At 46.8% G+C, this 19,714-nt stretch overlaps 1 protein-coding gene across 9 annotated transcripts in view; it reads left to right on the top strand.

Annotated features, from left to right (window-relative positions):
- Nucleotides 1-19,714, top strand: part of PITPNC1 (phosphatidylinositol transfer protein cytoplasmic 1) — a 275,970-nt gene that overhangs the window by 173,717 nt on the left and 82,539 nt on the right. For all 9 annotated transcript variants that reach the window (XM_045044220.1, XM_045044223.1, XM_019818130.3 and 6 more), the window contains one exon: nt 7,711-7,782. In XM_045044220.1, the coding sequence (XP_044900155.1) occupies nt 7,711-7,782 (72 nt within the window). The remainder of the gene's footprint in view (nt 1-7,710; nt 7,783-19,714) is intronic.

Here is a 19,714-nt window from a genome sequence, read left to right as displayed (position 1 = left end):
AATGGCGATCCTCTACCTGAATGGCGCTCATTCTTCCAGAAGTTTTGTCGCCGCACGCTTCTGAAGGGCAGCCCCCCGGAGAGCCTCAGACTTGACTCCCCTGCCTGGGTCTCTGCAGCCACCATTTGCTCTCTCTGTGCACGTGTGGGGACTGCAGAAAGGGATTTCAGCACCACCCAGAAGCTAACTATGAAATTCCCATGGGCTTGCCCCTTTCTCTTTAAGACTTGCTTACATTTAGTTTTCTTCTCGTAAGTGTTTCTGATTGCCATAGCAACCCTAATCAATCACTGGACTAAAAATAGCCCTTTCATTTTTCCAAAGCATGTCTGTAGTGAATTGAAAATTCAGCCCTGCCGTGCATTTTGCATAGGCTGTTTTCGTTTCCCGACACTGAACCTGGGAGTTGCTTGGTCTGGAAAATTATTCTTGCAGAAGCCGAGGGAGGTACTTTGCTTGTTTTTCCTGGCATTCTTTTTCCCCAACTGCAGATTCTCTCGTGACTTCCAAAAGATACAAGCACATGCGTTCAAATGTTCGACAAAGAGCCGTCACTTTCGTGCACATTCAGCTTTAGGTGCTAGAGATTTCACAGGTACCCGGCGATCTCCTTGGCTGCCGTTGCGTTAGGAAGGCAAATGAAAGATGTGTAGATACTGGGTACAAAGGAAGCTTGGTCACAGCGGGAGCAGATGACAGCAGCCCTACTGAGACTCTTCTGGCTCCGGAGGATCTAAGCTAGCAAATCAAAGTGGAGATGACGGCAGAACTCTGCCTCGTTTCTCTGATTTCTCCGTGACACTGCTACTATTTTTACGGGGTTAGGGGCAAAACAGACCCTGGGTGTAAGAAAGTGAATATTTGTTACAGTTCTCCTGGCCAGGCTGTTTTTCTTCTAGTCAAGAAGAGAAAGGGAGAAAGAGAGTTTTCGTGAGAACGAAGATTCCAGATCTTGAAAGGGCCCAGGAGAGGAAGGAGAGCAGGGAGGGGCTGAAATGACTCATGGTGTCCCCCAGGCTCCAAGGGGATTAGGGCATTTTATTGCCTGTCTCCCTGCCTCATCTTACTACCCTAGAGTCACTGCCCCAATCTTCTGCCTGTAAGCAGGGTCATCTCGTGGGGCCCCCGGGGCTCCCAAATGCTGTTTTGTGATGCTATTTTTCAACTCGTCTGAACCTCAGTTTTTGTAATAAGGCTGAGTGAACGCGCAGGCGTAGAGGCTTCACATCTAGGAAAGAAGAGAGTCCACGGGGATCCCGGTAGTGTTCTTGTTTCCCTGCCTGAAGCTGGCAGGGGGTCGAGGGAAGCAGAGGAGAGGTCAGGGGATCGAGCCCCTGCTCAGAGGCAGGAACTCCCAGGCTTTCAGAAAAAGGAGGACACTGTGGGCACGGACGATAGGACGCGTCCTCAACAACAGAGCGGGTCCGGCGGCAGAGCGAGGAGGAAAAAGCCCAAACCCGCCCTGTGGCATGGCCACCGCCCACGTCGTGGGAAGGACCAATCAAGTGTCCTTTTCTTGCACCGCACCCACAAGCCCACAGCCTCCCAGTGTGTCCATGCACCTATGCGGCGGAGGATCTCCCCACCCAGTTTATTTTCTCCCCGCGGAGCCTGTGGGATCTCGTGAGGACCCGTACGGTGGGACGGGCCAGCACCTGAGGACCTGTCCTGCCAGACACTGCATGGCCCTTTGTTAGATCATTCAGTCTTCACCCCCACGGTGCTGAGGTTGGTATCGTCTCCGTTTTATGGGTGAGAAAACGAAGGCTCAAAGGGACTAAGGAATTTACTCCGAATCACACGGTAACTTGTGAAAAAAGAAGCCAGGGCTCGAACTAACGTGCATCTCACTCGAAAATCTGTATTCCTTCTACTGTATTCTTGCTTCCTGTGGGGTCGTTGTGTCCTGCTCTCTCTGTGGTCATTGACAAAGCAGTTCACCTCACAGCCGGAGCTACTAAGTTCCAAGAGTACAGAGTCCCCATTTCCTGGGACCTGTTCACACTTCAACTTGAGTGATCTTTTACTCAGATGAAAGCCGGATGGGTGATTTGAAAGGGAAGCAGTGGTTGGATTCTTGAGGTTGGGTGTTGTGTTGGCTTTTCTGTCGTCACATAACCAATTTCCCACAAACGTAGCAACTTTAAACAACGCGCATTTACGGCCTCAGAGTGTCTCCTGGGCGCAGGTTGGCAGGGTCCTGGCTCAGAGCCTCACTCGGCTGGGCTCCAATCTCATCTGGGGCTCAGGGTCCTCTTCCAAGCTCACTAGTTTTTTGGCAAGTATCGGTTCCTTGCTGTTGTAGGACTGAAGTCCGCTTTTCTCATTGGCTGGTCTCCAGAGGTCTCTCTCTCTCTCTCTCTATCTCGGCTCCTGGAGGGTTCCCTTGGGCTCTGGCCACATCGTCCTCTCCCCTCATGGCAGCTCACTTCTTCAAGAGCAGCCAAAATCTCTGCTTGTTCAAAAAATAAGTCTTATGTAAGGTGCACCAACTGATCACCTTGGTAATCCGATCAGAGGGGCTCCTACCCTATGGTGCTCACAGGTGTTGCCCACACTTGAGGGGAAGGAACTGTGCCAGGTGTGTTTATCAAGGGCTGGAAATCTTGGGGGCCATCTGAGCGTTCTATCTGGTGGGAGGGTTTTAGTCTTTCCTTCAGGTTGTCCTTCATGTTGGGTCATGGGCCAGATGGGACTTGAAGTGTTCGCTGTTCCCAAGTGACTGTACCCTAGAGAGCATAGGAGTCCTCCGAATCCCTTGACGCCTTCCAGGTTCAGCCAATGGGGGACACTCCTGACGTCTCCCTTCCTGCAGCATGTTCCAGTTGGTGGTGTCTGGGTTCCCTTTTTTTTTTTCCTGCTCCCACACTCCCGATCATTCCTTCAGTGTTATGGAATCCCCCTCCCCAGTGGAAATGTGTCAGAATCTTTAGGGGATGTGACGTGTTTGGAGAAAGTCTAGGTTTGGAAGGTGGGGTACTCCACTTTGAGAAATGTGAGAGTGACCAGGTGAGATGGTGTATTCCTAGCTGGAGCAAAGCCCTCCGTCACAGAAGCTTTGATGCCCGAATGACGGGGTGACTGTGACTTACGCCATTCCTCGTGACAGCAGGGAGTGAGGAGGGGGTCTTCTTGATGGAACAGTGTTGCAGACTTATCTTCTGGCTGGTGAGGCGGACACCTGGCAGCTAATGGTGATGATGGACAAGGAGATAAGTGCTATGACACAGGTACAAACAGAACGCTACCCGCACACATGGGGTCAACATTCTGACATGGGATTTGAGATGGGCTGTGTAGGAGACTTCAGGCTGAGGGAACTGTAGGCAGGAAAAAACAAAAACAACAAAAAAACCATGGCAGCCAGAAGTGTTCCAGGGAGTGGCGAGCACTCTTCTGTGGTGGACTATGGGAGGAATACAGGACAGAGATATAAAGAAAATTAGGATCGGATATAGAAGACTCTAGGTCTTGCCTTTAAGGGGGGAAGCTGAGCCAGCAGGATTTGGGGGTTCACTGGCCATGATGGGTGAGTGTAATAGATTGAATGGTGTGCCCTCAAAATTGTGTCCACTGGAACCTCAGAACGTGACCTTTTTGGAAATAGGTTCTTGGCAGATATAATTAGTTAAGGACCTCAAGGTGCAAGATGAAATCACACTAGATTTAAGATGGCCTGAATCTAGTAACTGGTGTCTTATAAGAAAAGGAGAGGACACCCAGAGAGAAGAAGGTGATGTGAAGACACCGGTAGAGACTGGAGGGAGACAACCACAAACCAGCGAGCCCCTGGGGCCACCAGAAGCTGGAAGAGGCAGGGAAGGGTTCTCGCTGGAGCCTTCCGAGGGAGGGCAGCATTGCCAACACCTTGATTTCAGACTTCTGGGCTCCAGAACCGAGCAGGTAAACTGCTGCGTTATACTACCCTGCCTGTACCAATTTGCTATGGCAGCCCCAGGAATCTCATACAGTGCAGGGAACATTCTAATTCAGTATGGACCTTTCAGTTTGGACCCTTGCTGGGGATGGCGGGCGGGGAGCTGCATACGTGAGAAAAGCAGGTAGGGTTAGACGTCAGCCTGGGAGGCAGCCAGATAACATGGTCTAGGAAAAGTGAGGGGCAGATGAGATTCCCCAGGGGAGAGGGTTTGGTGCAAGAAAATAGGGCAGAGGACAAAATCCTAGGGGACCCCTCCATTGAAGGGGTGGGGGAGGGAACGGAAGGCAGAGAAGGAACCGCTTTCCAGAAAGGTGGAATTCTTGACTCCTACCGAACAGGATAGAGAGTTCCTCAGGGTGTGGACGACAGGGAAGCGATGTTTGTTTGAAAATTCTTTGACTCTCGGTTGTTTCCATACCCTGTTGCTCTGGGTGAGAAGAGGTGAGAGGCGAAAAAACAGCAGAGCATGGGCTACTTTTTAATAGAGTTTGATGGGGAGACAAAGGGAAATGGAATTAATTGTGGATGAAGGAAGGAACATCACCAAGGGTACTTTGATACTAGTTTTTTAGGAAGATGACACCTTTCATGATATTTTTAGGCTGCAGGAAGGAAGCAGGGAGAAGATGCAAGTAATCGACGGAACAAGTTTCCAGGGAAGAGACTTAAAATTTTTTGCTGTGCACCTGCTATGTGCCAGGCACTGTGCTGGGGGTTACTGGAATGATCTCAGTGATCTTCTCAACACTCCTACAGAGTAGAGAAGGGTGGTCTCCATTCTGTTGCGAGGAAACTGAGGCCGGGAATGCCAAAATGATTCGCTCAAATCCATACATCTCAGATTTGAGCCTGGGTCTGCTGCCCTCACTGCTTCAGTCCTTGTCGTTATGTTATTTTCCACTGGAATACAGAAAGCAACATCTGTCTGATTCGCAAGGAATAAGAAACAGCATATAGAAATAAGCAGATTAGCAGTGGAGGAGAGGGAAGTTGTTGGTGTTTCTATCACACGGCCTCATTAAACTATGAATCAAAATTACTAGTTGCGAGGGAGGAAGAGGGAAGCCCGCAGACTTCTCTAGACCTGGGTGGTCTAGAGAAGGGAAGGGATTTATGACAACCTCAGTAGTGAGACACAACAGGAAGCCAGCCAGGGAGAAAGAAGAACCTTGCTTAATCACCGAGGCTCTACTAGGATTTGTGGGCTGGGTCTTTAGGGAAGTTAACCTGTGTAGGGCAAGCAGAACTTGATCTTGAGATAGACTTCTAGCCGGAAAGTTTTTAGTGATCTTTCTGGAAATGCCCCAGGCCAGAGATCCTCCACATTCAGAGGCTGAGACACCAGCCTCTGGGGCTCTGAGAACCAGCCATCAGATAGCCCTTGGAGATTATCAGTCCCGAGCCGGTGCTATAGGGGAAGACCTTGACCAGCCCAGAGTTGACCTGTCCCATCCGGGTTTTCCCCGCTGCCTCGCCGGAGCCAGGTGTGCTCCCTGCCTCTGGCAAGATTGCCATTCTGATATGAAAATAACCTAAGCCCTTGACTCAAAAATAACAGCATCTGCTAATTTGCATAAGAGTTTTGCATTTCATATTTGGGTTGAATACCCGGATTCATTTGTTTGACCTTAGTTAAGTGGTTTAGAGTTTCAACCGATAAAAACTCCTTGTGGGGTTCCACTCTGATGCACCCGGACCCAGCTCCCCACCCAAGACGGCTCTGTTCTCTCGCCATCTGGCCCTGTGCACGCATTAAGTTGATTCTCAGATGAATTATGGGTTAAAAAGGACCGATCAGTTTGCCGGAAGGCTTGACATTTTTAAAAGGATCTTGGCAGGTGCATCTCTCCAGGTTCACATGTCAAGAGCTCTGCCATGGGGCTCTGAGCCTCTCCGATTCCTCCAGGGCCTCGATTCATGAGGAGCAGCCCCTCCTTGGAACCCCCAGGGACAGAGGGTGTGAGGGCAGCAACTGTGGAGTGAGAGATTTGAGAGGAGACAGCAAAGAAGGTGTTAATGAATAATCTCAGAGCCTCATTCTCCATAAAGGCAATTACTGGGATTGATTGTTTCTGTGTTTCCTTAGTCACGGTTCAGTTTGCTTGTTTCACTTGGATTGAGACAGATGAACGCCGAATGCACACAGTCACGTGATGTCAGAATTATCAATGGCACGTCCAAGGCCTCTGCCTTCCTGTACACATGCCACCGGGGTTCTCAGCTAGGCTGAAAGAGGATCCTGGACTTGGGGGGATGAAGCACGTGGGGTGAGGGATTGGGGACTAATGGATTTTAGATAATGCACTGTTTTCTCCCCATGCACGGGGTAATGAGGTGGTTTTCCAGTGCAAGCCCACATCTGCATCCCCTGGATGGCTTGTGAAACACAGATGCCCGGGCACCTTCCCTGGAGTTTCTGATTCAGTGGGTGCGGCGTTGGGCCCAAGAATTGGCATTTCTGACAGGTACTGCTACAGGTGTGGAGACCCCACTTTGAGAACCAGCTTGGGGGCAGGGGTGATGAAAAGCAAGGACACTGGGACCAGGCCACTAGCCTTGCTATCTTGATGCTACTGTTGACGAGCTGTGTGATCACGGGCCTAAGTTTACTTAACCTCTCTTTGCCTCCATTCCGTCGTCTCTAAAGCAGGGCTGATAACAGTAGTATCTACTTCATGGCATAGTTAGGAGGAATAAATGAACGAGCACTTGGACATACTTAGACTGGTGCCTGATATAGAGAATATGTGCTCTGTGCACATGGGGTAAATAAATGAAAGCCAGACTCAGGATTGTGAGCCTGTCGGCAGACGTCTCATTTCTCTGACACCTGCAGCTCCCGGTGGAGTTGCCGGGTCATTTTACCTATTAGGCCTTCAGTCCCATCTCTGGTGGCCGAGGAAGTCACTGGGCAGCTCAGTGGCAGCAGGAGGGAGGTTACATCAACATCCATCAAAAGCCTCTTCTGAAGCCACCTTAACCCTTGAAGTCCACTTAATGCACACAATGTGGTTCAGTGAGACGGGGATGGTGGGGCAGAGTGTTTGGGGGTTTTTCCCCCTCGTGCTGGCAAAAAGGGGGGGCTGCCTTTTACACCAAGCTTACCGCGGCCAATTGCTGTCATTTGCTGAATGCCTCCTCTGCGCCCGGCACTTACACGACTTACACACGTGATGACTTAACCCTCAGAAAGTCACTCCTGGGTAATAGTTATTATCCCCATGTTAATACTGCCGCGGCTCAGAAAAACTAAATGACTTGTCCAAACTCACATAGCTATCCAGTCATAAATTCGAAACGAAAAGCCAGGTGTGTCTGACTTCGGTAATCTGTTCTCTTAAAGCTCTCCCATACTAACTACCTCCCTTGCTCTATGGGAATACTTACGTGAAGGTGAAGGCTGGGTCCCCAGTAGTGACAGCTTCTCGCCGCAGAGGTCAGCACCCCGGGACCGGACCTGCCTCTGTTTCAGGGGTTCGCTTTTCTAAAGCCTGTGGTAGGACTGACAGAATGTATTCTTTCTGGAAATGGACAACGTGCCTTGCATTGCTTGGTCATTCTCTCCGGCCTGGCTTCTGGATGCGATTGTGTTCATGTTGCCAAGGGCGGCTTTTCTGTCCGAATTTGGATGTTGACCTAGTATCTTAACATTGCTGATCGAGAATGGTGCTCCCGACGTGATGGTCAGGAGAGCATCCGGCGGCTGTACTGAGGGTGTAAAGAGAGGAAGAATGGTATGCTAATGAAACTTTCCTTTTTTTTCCCCGTAGTGTTCCTTTCTGCCAAAATTCTCCATTCATATAGAAACCAAGTATGAAGACAACAAAGGAAGCAACGACCGCGTGAGTAGAGCCCCCATGGTTTGGGGGTTTTTTTGATAATTTATTGTCAAGTTAGCTAACATACTGTGTATACAGTGTGCTCTTGGTTTTGGGGGTAGATTCCCATGATTCTTCGCTTACATACAACACCCAGGGCTCATCCCAACAGGTGCCCCCCTCAATGCCCATCACCCATTTTCCCTGCCCCCCTACCCCCTACCCCCATTAACCCTCAGTTTGTTCTCTGTTTAAGCGTCTCTTATGGTTTGCCCCCTCTCTGTTTGTAACTTATTTTTCCTTCCCTTCCCCTATGTCTTAAGTTTCTCAAATTCCACATGAGTGAAAACATGGTATCTGTCTTTCTCTGACTGACTTATTTCACTTAGCATAATACCCTCCAGTTCCATCCACATTGTCGCAAATGGCAGGATTTCATTCTTTTTGATTGCCGAGTAATACTCCATTGTATATATATATATATATACACCACATCTTCTTTATCCATCAGTGGACATTTGTAGAACCCCCATTTTGTACTGTGCCCTCATCCGCTGGGCTCTCAGAGTCGCGGCACTTTTCACAGCCCCTTGGGTGGCCAGGCCCAGCACCCAGCAGGAGGATCTGTACCTAGGACCCCAGACAAGTTCGGGCATTTGCTTTCTGGGGCCATTTCCCTGGGATTTCTCCCTGGAATTACTTTGCAGTCCCGCCTTTCTTCCCATCTTTATGTACTTTCCATGGGCCTCCGTGCCGAAATCTCTGTGGCCTGGAGTGGTTGTCACTGGCATTTGAGGGGGACGGTGGGGACCTCGAACTCCAGGATTCGGTTTCTGGTCATTGGTTTGAGCATACGTCTTCTCAGTGACTGTTCACATTTACCTAGAAAAATGAATGCAAGCAAATACATGTGCGCATGCTGTATATTTTTTCGGGACTGTGCTTATATTCACATATATACACACATATCCCACATTAAAATCAGCGTACCCCTCCTGCAAAATACTTACCTTGTGGGACATTCTGACTCTTACTAGATCTCAGCCATGAAGTTGATTAGTATTGCTGAGAATCCATCTTCTGACCTAGCATTTACGCCAGCCTCTTTCTGTTGGGGCAATATAATTTTGAATTGCCTTCTCTTGGGGAGTGGATGTTTGACCTGTCGAGAGCCTCACCCTGAGATTGGGCTGTGGGTTCCATCAGGATCCACTCGGGGAAGAGCCTGGATCGAGAAGTTACATGTCTTCTTCTATGTCATTTACGTGTTTTGCATTTGTGGAGAATGATGAAGACTGAGACCGGGTCATAACGGTCAAGAGAGAGTTTCCTGACTAGGTGATCCCTGTGGTGCCTTGACACAGCCAAGGGAATGCAAAACAGGATGCAGGAAGTTGTGGAGGTAACGAAGTGCCACTGAGGCAAGATCTCAGGACTCCTAAGCATCAGCAACTTGAAACCTTTTATTCATGTGAAAACAGTCACTGAAAAGAACTGAGAAACCCTTTAGAAAGAACAGCTTTGGCCAGGCCTACTCTATGGCTCTTTACATTGATATCTTCTAGAAATATCTTCTAGAAAGTTCCTGCCTGTGGCAGTAACAAATTCTTCTAGAAGGTGTAGGTGTATTTGTGGGGAACACGGCTTGCCCTTTCAAGGTGGAATCTGCCTGGACAGAGCGTGAGAGGTTCCCAAGGGGCGTCACTCAAGAACTACCTTTCGCACCAGCTTGGTGTGGGAGGGAACTCATTTATTCCCTCAGTCTTCAGCAAGGGCGTATCAAGCACCTTCTATTTACATGTCACTGTATGAATTGTATGCATGGTATTAAAAAAAGGCAGGCTCGATTCTCAAACGTCAGGTACTCCTAGTTTAGCTGGGGGAAAAACCAACAGAGTAAATAATTTAAAATATAAGCACAATAATGGGCTTCCCTTCCTTCAGTATAGAGAGCCACCACTGCTAAGCCCTGAGATTGGAAAGAGCTGACAGGACAGCATTCCGTAATGAGCCCTGTACAGTTGTCCCCCCCATCGCTGGAGAGGAAAAATTCATTCCAAGACCCCCAGGGGATGCCTGAAACCACAGATAATACCGAACTGTATATATACTGGGTTTTTTCTTACATATATGTACCCACTATAAAGTTTAATTTCTAAATTAGGCACAAATAAGAAATCAACAACCACAGTCATAAAATAGAACAATATAACAATATTCTTTAGCTTTTACGAAAGCTAATAATAACTTTTATTATATGAATATGATCTCTCTCTCTCTCTTTCTCAAAATATCTGATTGTTCTCAGCCTTTTTGTGATGACGTGAGGTGATAAAATGCGTACGTGATGAGATGAAGCGAGTTGAATGATGTAGGCAGTGACGTAACCATTAGGCCGCTATTGACCTTTTGGTGACAGGTCCGATGGAGGTTCATCTGCTTCCAGACCACGAGTGACCGTGGGTAACCGAAACCGTGGAACGCGACATGCGGACAAGGGGATATTACTCTATTTGCAGGGACTGACTTGGCTTATACCAGGTCACTTCTGCTTCCTGAACTAAGAAACCTGGGGTTTATCTGGGGTCAGCAAACTACCTTTTTTGTCAATAAAGTTTTATTGGAACACAACCACACGCTCACTCATTTGTGTATCATCTAAGCTGCTTTCAGGCTCCAACAGCAGAGGTTTTTTTTGTTTTTGTTTTTGTTTTTTAATTTTTTTTTTCAACATTTATTTATTTTTGGGACAGAGAGAGACAGAGCATGAACGGGGGAGGGGCAGAGAGAGAGGGAGACACAGAATCGGAAATAGGCTCCAGGCTCTGAGCCATCAGCCCAGAGCCCGACGCGGGGCTCGAACTCACGGACCGCGAGATCGTGACCTGGCTGAAGTCGGACACTTAACCGACTGCGCCACCCAGGTGCCCCTTTTTTTTTTTTTTTAATTTTTTTTTTCAACGTTTATTTATTTTTGGGACAGAGAGAGACAGAGCTTGAACGGGGGAGGGGCAGAGAGAGAGGGAGACACAGAATCGGAAACAGGCTCCAGGCTCCGAGCCATCAGCCCAGAGCCTGACGCGGGGCTCGAACTCACGGACCGTGAGATCGTGACCTGGCTGAAGTCGGATGCTTAATCGACTGCGCCACCCAGGCGCCCCTACAACAGCAGAGTTTTATAATTGCAACAGAGCTCATGTGGCCCATAAAACCTAAACTGTTTACTACTTGAAAAATGTTTGCTCACCCCTGGTTGGAGGGACTCACATCAGAACAGCACCCAGCAGATCTCAGAATTTGACCACTTGATAGATCTCACCATCTGTCCCAGCCAAATGACCTCTCCAGAATTCCTGGAACTTTCCAGAGGAGAGAGGAATGCCACTGGCTGGGGTACCTTCCCCCCATAAGTTCAAGATCTCCAATGGTTAGCGTCCCTTGGTGGTTGGTAACCTCCAGGGAAAAGTTTGGGACCATATCCCTGTCAGCACCCTGAAATAAAAGGTGCTGTGGTGGCCAACTACATTAAAACCTCAATGTCTAAAATAATGTTACATCGTACTTAAACTTGAACCCTTGGTAAAATAATGACTTTTCTCTCTCTCTCTCTCTTTTTTTTTAATGTTTATTTATTTTTGAGAGAGAGAGAGACAGAGAGACAGAGTGTGAGGAGGGGAAGGGCAGAGAGAGAGGGAGACACAGAATCCAAAGTAGGCTCCAGACTCTGAGCTGTCAGCACAGAGCCCGACTTGGGGCTCGAGCTCACAAACTGCAGGATCATGACCTGAGCCGAAGTCGGATGCTTAACCAACTGAGCCACTCAGGCGCCCCAATAATGACTTTTCTGATTGGAAAATTAATACATGGTTATTAAAACCTGGAAAATGCAAAAGGGTACCCCCCAAAAAAGGAAAAGAAAAGCCAGTAATTTTTCTGTAATTTAGAGATTACTGCTGATAGCACTTCATGTTCATGTTGCAGACCATGAATAAATTTATTTTTTGACCAATTCCCCCAATATTGAATCACTCAGACTGTTTTTAACATGTCGTGATGTATCCTTCCCTATATGATTTAAAAAAAATTTTTTTTAATGTTTACTTATTTTTGAGAGAGAGAGAGAGAGAGCAAGCGAGCATGAGCGGGGTAGGGGCAGAGAGAGAGGAAGACACAGAATCCGAAGCAGGCTCCAGGCTCTGACCTGTCAGCACAGAGCCCAATGCGGGGTTCGAACCCGTGAACCGTGAGATCATGACCTGGGCCGAAGTCAGACGCTGAACTGACTGAGCCACCCAGGCGCCCCTTCCCTGTATCATTTTTAATGGCTGCACTGTATTCCACACTTAAGTGTACTTGAAATGGGCTCGACCTTTTTGATGTTTCCATGTGGCTGAGGACCATCAGGAAACGGGTGATACAGAGCAGACGTGCCTGCACCGCGTTAAGCAGCACAATCTGAAAATAGGGTGGGGGAGAAATGTTTTCAAATATCTTTCAGTCTTTACAAACAAATTCTCCTGCTTTCTCTTTTCCTCTATGGCTCTGTCCTCATGAGCAGATCGTACCTGCGCCATTCGGAGAGGCGTGAGGGCATGCGCAGGCTCACCATGATCCCCATGGGTTGATAGGACCAGCGTGATCTTCTGGTTAATTCTCTCTGCTGAATTCAGACAGTCAAAAAGAATGTCCATGGTCGTCATTTTATTATCTCGTATCCCTTTGTGGTAGGTGCTGAGTTCTTTTCACTACGCTGGTAGGACTTTGAAATCCCAGGTTAGCCACCCTAAAGTCAGGACCCGGGGTTGGCATCAGCATCCTCTGTCCTTGCCCTCGGAGACCTGGGCCGGTCCACAAGAGAAGCGCTAAACCCCCGGGCACTCGCATGCAGTCCTTGTCAGCACAGTTTGCCGCCTCCAGGAGAAATGCCAGCTGTTGTCCCCTGGATTGCCGCCTCCTCCCCAGCTTGCTGACTGCCCGTGGGGTCCTGGGCTTCATCTCTCTGTCATGGCGCCCAACTTGTCTAAGCTCCCACCCCAGCCTCTGCCTGGCTCCACTCCATAGATCCCCAGGTCTTGCTTTAGACCAGACAGGCCAACCCTGGCCTGATTAGACTTCTTTGCCCGTTCGCCTTCCTCCGATTTCCATATTCAACAGCAGCTGTTGGTCGCCAGCTGCTTCAAGGTTGGCCCCAGGGAGGCGGCAAAGGAAGACTTCATTGGTTTTCATTCACACTTGTCAATGCGTCAAAATCAGAACATGAAAAATACATATTTATGTAATAATACTTAAACTGTTAAAGGATAGCTTTGTCCAGGGGTTCAAAGCTAGAGCCTTCAGCAGATGGTGTGCGCTGACATGTCCCTTTTCTGTCCGGGGAGCCGTACGGAGTTGTTGGTGGGAGGCATAGCTAGTTGCTAGAGAAAGTAGCGGAGTCGTGGGCTCTTTCTCTGGTCTCACTGCTTTGCCAAATTATTTAATAAACTCAGCGTATTTCTTTGCATCTTCTGAGCGTATAGTCTTATCGTTCCATCCTTCATATTGCTATCTGTACCCTGTTTCCTCCCCTACCTGCCAAAAACTTAATGAAATTGATGACAGACGATAAGAAGCAATAATTAAATTGAAAGACGCCAGTGATAATCATATTGATGAGTGATTGAATAGAGTACATGTTGCTATCCCATTATCAATTACCGTGCAAGTAATTTTTTTTTACGTGTCCCGCTATCTAGTAAAAAAAAAAAAAGTAGTGGGATGACTAGCTATAAATATCTTCTCCTTCTTGTTAAAATAAAACGCGTATATTGATGATTGTGAAAACCCCGTAAATTGTGATTACATTCACCGGGGCACAGTGGGAAAGTTGTCTTAAATTGAGGCCCGTTTATTTTATGCGCATAATGATGAGACTTATTTAGGTTTTAATTAGCGCTGGGGAGGCCAGCACCACGCCAGGGTAGGGATCTGTTGTTTGTCCGAGGCCATAAATCTAGGTCTGGGAGAGTCCCTGTGTAGCTGCCGCCGGGCGACTGTGGCTCAGTGGGGTTAATGGGGAGCCAGCCGCCGTGCCTTTACTTCCTCTTCCAGACAAAGTCAGCACCATTTAAAGCAGTGGCTCTCAACCTTAGCCGCACACTGGAGTCACCTGAGAAGTTTGAACAACAGCTCATGGCTGAGTTCCATCCCTCTGGGTTTCTGATTTTATTGGTCCTGGGTGCAGACTGGGTTAAGGCAGGTAAGACACATGAAGCATAGAACATGAGCCCTCTAGGAATGCCAAAGTCTCCCATCAGGAGTGTCTGCAGTTTTAGAGACTCTATCCATCCTCCAGTTAAACCTGATATGTTCTCTTGGGGGTAAGATATGCAACCCCTCCCCCCACCCCCCCCCCCCCCCCCCGCCACCCATTTGAAGTCTAGACCAATGGTCGTCAGTGGTGGCCACGCATTAAAGTCACCTGGGAAGCTTTAGCACTCACTGATGCCACTGTCCCATCCCTCCACGAGTCTGATTTCATTTGTCTGGAATGGGGTCTGGGCATTGAGATTTGTAAAGCTCCCCCAGGTGAATCTAAGGTGTGTCCAAGCTGAGAAGTATAGATTTTAAAGGAAATATTAAGCGCTATTTAAAACCAACTGTGAACGCTTAGGAAATCAGGTTCTCCCAATTTCTTCGCTTCTTCATACCGCAGGAAACAGAACAGTTTACAAAAAGCGTGTTTATGTAACCACCAGCACCACCCACACACACAGTAAAAGGGCCTTAGGGCACCGTATTTATTCTTGTTTAGCCATTATTCCTCAGCAACAAGACTCCTCTGATCAGGTGGAAAGAATGTCCAGCTTAGTTCCTGGAAGAATGAGTCTGTGTCCTTCACAGAGCTCTCCTTGGAGGTTGCCTAAAAGTGGTACGTGAATCTTTTTAGTTTCTGGCTCAGCTGTGTTATAATCAGAGAACACAAAGTCATTCCTTGTGAAACAAAAAGATCAGTATTGAAGTCCCAGCTTCGTGACCTTAAGCAATGGAGTGTTGGTTTCTTTATCGAGAAAGGAGAGTAACTAATGCTTGCATCACGAGGATTCATACAGGTTCGTTTACCTGGAAACACTTCATCAGCTGTAAAGTGCCGTGAAAATATTAGGTTTTTTCTGTTACGGTCGTACCGTGGCATTGACTCCGTTAATGATTTCCTAGCAAGACCCTGCTTTTGTCTGAATTGTCAATAAGCTACTTCTTAGTCAACAAGCGTCGAGTGCTAATGTGCTGGGCGTTATAACCAGCAGTGAGGAGACAGCAATAAGACAGACAAGGCCTCCACCATTCCTGGAGTAGGGCAAAACAGATGAACAAGCAGGTAAACAAAGAATTCCAGCTATGGTAAATGCAAAGAAGGCAATAAATATGGTGGAGAGGTAGGGGGAGGTGCTCGGCTTGAAGCCAGGTGGTCAGGAAATGCCTCTCGGAAGAGGTGACAGGTCCAGGTGCCACGTGAGCATGGAAGGAGCCAACCGTCTGAAGGGTCGTCCAGGAAAGGAGACTGTTGTAAGCGGAATTGTGTCCTCCCAGGACCCCTATGTTGAAGTACCTCAGCATGTGACTGTGTTTGGCGATAAGGCTTTGAAGAGGTTGATGAAGTTAAACGAGGCCATTAGGGTGGGCCCTTATCCAACCTGACTGTTGTCCTTACAGAAGAGGAAACTGGGACACACAAAACCAGAGGTGTGTCAGTCCAGAGGAAAGACCATGTAAAGACACAGCAAAAATATGGCGACCTGTAGGCTGAGGGGAGAGGTCTCAGAGGAAACTAGACCTGCCAACGCCTTGATTGTGGACTTGTAGCTTCGGATTGCATTGTTTAAGCCACTCATCTGTGATATTTTGTTAAGGCAGCCCTAGTAAACTACCACAGGGATTAACACAGCCCCTGACACAGCCTGATATGTTCTAGGAACTGTCAGAAAACCAGTGGCCAGAGCAGTAGCTGTTCAGAAATGAAATTTGTAAATTGTTTTTTATTCTCTTAAGTTTTTATTTATTTTTGAGAAAGTGTGAGTAGGGGAGGGGCAGAAAGAGGGGCAGAAAGAATCCCAAGCAGGCTCCACACTGGCAGCAAGGAGTCCAATGCAGGGCTCGAACTCATGAACCGTGAGATCATGACCTGAGCCGAAGTCGGATGCTTAACTGACTGAGCCACCCAGGCGCCCCCCCCCCCAAATTTTTTTTAAGTATCGAGGAGCACCTGGCTGGCTCATCAGAAGAGCATGTGACATTTGATCTCGGGGTCATGAGTTCAAGCCCTCCATTAGGATTACTTACATAAATAAACCTAACAACAAAAAAAAAAGTATTGGAAGCTAGATGACGTAAGACCTGTGAGCCCATGGCAAAGAGTTTGGATTTTAGCACAGTGGGAAGCTATGCAAGTATTTTAAACAAAGGCAAGACATGATATTTATGGGCTTATAAAATAAACTTTTTGGTTTGGAATAATCTTAAATTTACAGTAAAGTTGCAAAGATAGGACAGAGTTTGCATATACCCTTTACCCAGCTTCCCCTAATGTTAACATCTTACGTAAACCCGCTACATTTCTCGTAACCGTGGGCTTTATTCAGATTTCACCAGTTTTCCCACTAATGTCCTTTTTCGGTTCCAGAATCCACTTTAGGAGACCACGTTGCTGTACGTCATTTATGTTGTTAAATGTTTGCTCTGGCTGTTCTATGGAGACTATGTGGTACGGAGAGCAAGAGTGGGAGCAGGAGGGAGGACAGTTGGCAAGCGGTTGTAATCATCCAGACCAAAGATAATGGTGGCTTGGGCTGGAGATGTGACAATGGATAAAGAGCGGAAGGATAGATATATTTTGGAAACAGACCAACTTGCTTTTGCACTTGATGCATTAGAGGAGGGGGGCGTAAGTATGACCTCAGAATATCCAGCTTTGTCTCCTGACCCTGATTGCCATGGGGGGGAACAGTGCAGGGGTTTCACCCGAGATACAGTCAGTTTGAGGTGCCATTGAGACTTACAACTGGAACCAGCAGGTAAGGAGTTGGATATAGGAATCTGGAGTTCGGAGAGGTGTGTAGGTCATGACCCAGAGACAGAAATGAGTAAAGTTATCTAGGGAGAGAAGTGACAGCAAAATGAAAGTTCCAGTGCTCCAGGATGGAGAACACCCCGGTCCTGAGAAGGACCTTGGCTTTCAAGTCCAGCTTCTGATTATTATTATCTCTTCTCGGTTAAGACTCATTTTTGGGGGGGTGCGTGGGTGGCTCGGTCGGTGAAGCGTCCCACTCCTGATTTCGGCTCAGGTCACGATCTCACAGTTCGTGAGCTCAAGCCCCACATTGGGTTCCGTGTTTACAGTACGGAGCCTGCTTGGGATTCTCTCTCTCTCTCTCTCTCTCTCTCTCTCTCTCTCTCTCTCTCTGTCTCTCAAAATAAATAAATAAACTTAAAAGAAAAAAAAAAGACTCATTGTCGAGGCAGCTGGCTGGCTCGGTTGATGGATCATGCGACTCTTGATTTCAGAGTTGTGAGTTCGATCCCCACATCGGGTGCCCAGATTACTTAAAAATAAACTCTTAAAAAAAAAAAAAGACTCATTTTTCAATCACTAAATTGTGCTTGGTTTTAGGGAATTAGAGTATCTCATTTAGTTAACTGAGAAATCTAGTTTCTTCTCCTGGGTGGGTGCCTTCTTTGGAGAACTGAGTAAACATTTCAATGCTTTGACTGCTTTATCTTGCATGGCTGTGGAGAGTTGGCCAGAAAAGTTCTCCTCTTGACCACAAATAGCTTCCACTGATAGTTACCAACTGACAAAGAGGGAATTTTATCATAAGGATAACTCTATTTATCGAGGATTCTTTTTTTGAAGTTTATTTGTTTATTTTGAGAGAGAGAGAGAGAGAGAGAGAGAGAGAGAGAGAGAGAACAAGCAGAGGAGGGGCAGAGAGAGGGAGAGGGAAAGAATCCCAAGCAGGCTCTGCACTGTCAACATGGAGCCCAACGGGGGGGTCTTGAACTCACAAACCAAGAGGGAGGTCATGACCTGAGCCAAAATCAAGAATCAGACGCTTAACTGACTGAGCTACCCAGGCGCCCCTTGAACATTTATTATTGCAGTAGTCATTATGAAGTTTGTTTCATTATTAGTATTACTTTCGTATTTTTTTAAGTTTATTTTATTTATTCTGAGAGGGAGTGAGAGAGAATCCCAAGCATGCTCCATGCTGCCAGTGCAGAGCCCGATGTGGGGCTCGAACTCACGAACTGTGAGATCATGACTTGAACTGGATGCTTAACCAACTGAGCCACCCAGGTGCCCCATTACTTTCATATTTTTAACATAAAGAGGATGACATGGATGGATGTACAGTAAAATAATTTGTTTGCAGATTTCAAAATTTACTAAAATCAATTTACAAAGCAGGGGGCCAGTGAGAACTATAGAATCCATATTTACAGGTCTCTGAAGCTGATCTTCTTTTCCTTAAATGACTTCTCATTGAGTCTTATAGAAAGTAAAAAGCATTTGCTTTATTTTTAGATGTGATCTCTGATGTCTTCAACTTTTATGGTTCTCTTTTTAACCTTATTATAACCAGCCACCTACGAAATCTGTAATTTTCTCTAATATAACAGTACATGCTAAAAAGAAGTTTGCACAGAATACCCCCATTTGCGGTTTCAAAGGATTATTATCCACTGTGGTCCATGACGTGGAAAGTCACTGTCCTTGCTCACTCCATGTCCAGCAGTATCATTTTGAGGACAATGGAAAACAGGTCAGGTTTGATTCCTTAAGATGGTAACTTTGCTGTTTGTGGTATAATTTGTGATCTGAGAGCTGGATGTAAAAGACATGTGAACAAAAGTAGCATCTATCCAACTAGCTTTCTGATTCTCAAAGTTGTACTCAGAATGCATGTTACCTCTGCATTCAGAGCTAGAACATACTGCTCATGATCATTAGTAGTAGTCGATATAGCTTAGAGCAATATTTGCTTTCTGTCGAGGCTTGGTTCGCGGACGCTGTAGTAAATGCAAAAAGGCCTGGTTAGTTCTAAGGGTTAGGAAGACCGTTAACCAGACTGGTCAAAAGCAGCGTGATCAAAGGGACAAGGCTGAATCATGGTTGGGAAACCAGAAATCAGGGCTAGAAAAGCAACACCAACTACAAGGTCTAGGTGACCGTTTTAAGCTATTACAGTAATAATTGGCTCAAGCCAGAGTCATCAATGGATGCTAAAACCACGGAAGGAAACAGTATCGGGGAACAGGAATTCACGCTGTCTCAAAGCATTATAAGATTCTGTATTAATTATAAACAGTAGAGAAATATATTGGATACCATCAAGTAAGCAAATTTTACATCACCAGTAATAGGACGCACTGACATAATGTGCCTCCCATTGTGACACACTGAGAACACGACATCACCTGTGGATTCTTGCCAGAAATGCTTAACCTGGATCAATCAGGAGGAAACAATCAGACAAATCCAAATTGAAAGACATTCTACAAAACGACTAGCCAAAAGTTTTTAAAAGAACATGTCGTTAACTTGCGGAACTGCCCTCAATTAATGACTAAAGTAATCCAGCTACTAAATTTAAGGCCCAATCTTTGATTGGATTCTGAATTAACAGGGGGTGGGCCAGCGCAGAGGGCAAGGAAAAATATTCTTGGGACATTTGGGGAAATTTGAATATGGACCATATATTTGGTAAATAGTATGGTATAGTATTGAGGCAATCTGAAATTTCTTGCCTGTGGTCTTTGCTTTGTGGATATATGGAATGTCTTGTTCTCTGTTCTTGGGAGATACGTGCCGGCATATTCAGGAATGAAGTGTCATGCGATGCATCTTACTGTCACATGGTACAGCCAAAAATAAAATTTTATTTATATAGGTTTTATTTTCTTTAAAAAAAAGCCTTTTAAA

This window comes from Felis catus, chromosome E1 (genome assembly GCF_018350175.1).
Source record: "Felis catus isolate Fca126 chromosome E1, F.catus_Fca126_mat1.0, whole genome shotgun sequence".
NCBI classification, from domain to species: Eukaryota; Metazoa; Chordata; class Mammalia; order Carnivora; family Felidae; genus Felis; species Felis catus.
This window is presented reverse-complemented; position numbering and strand designations above follow the sequence as displayed.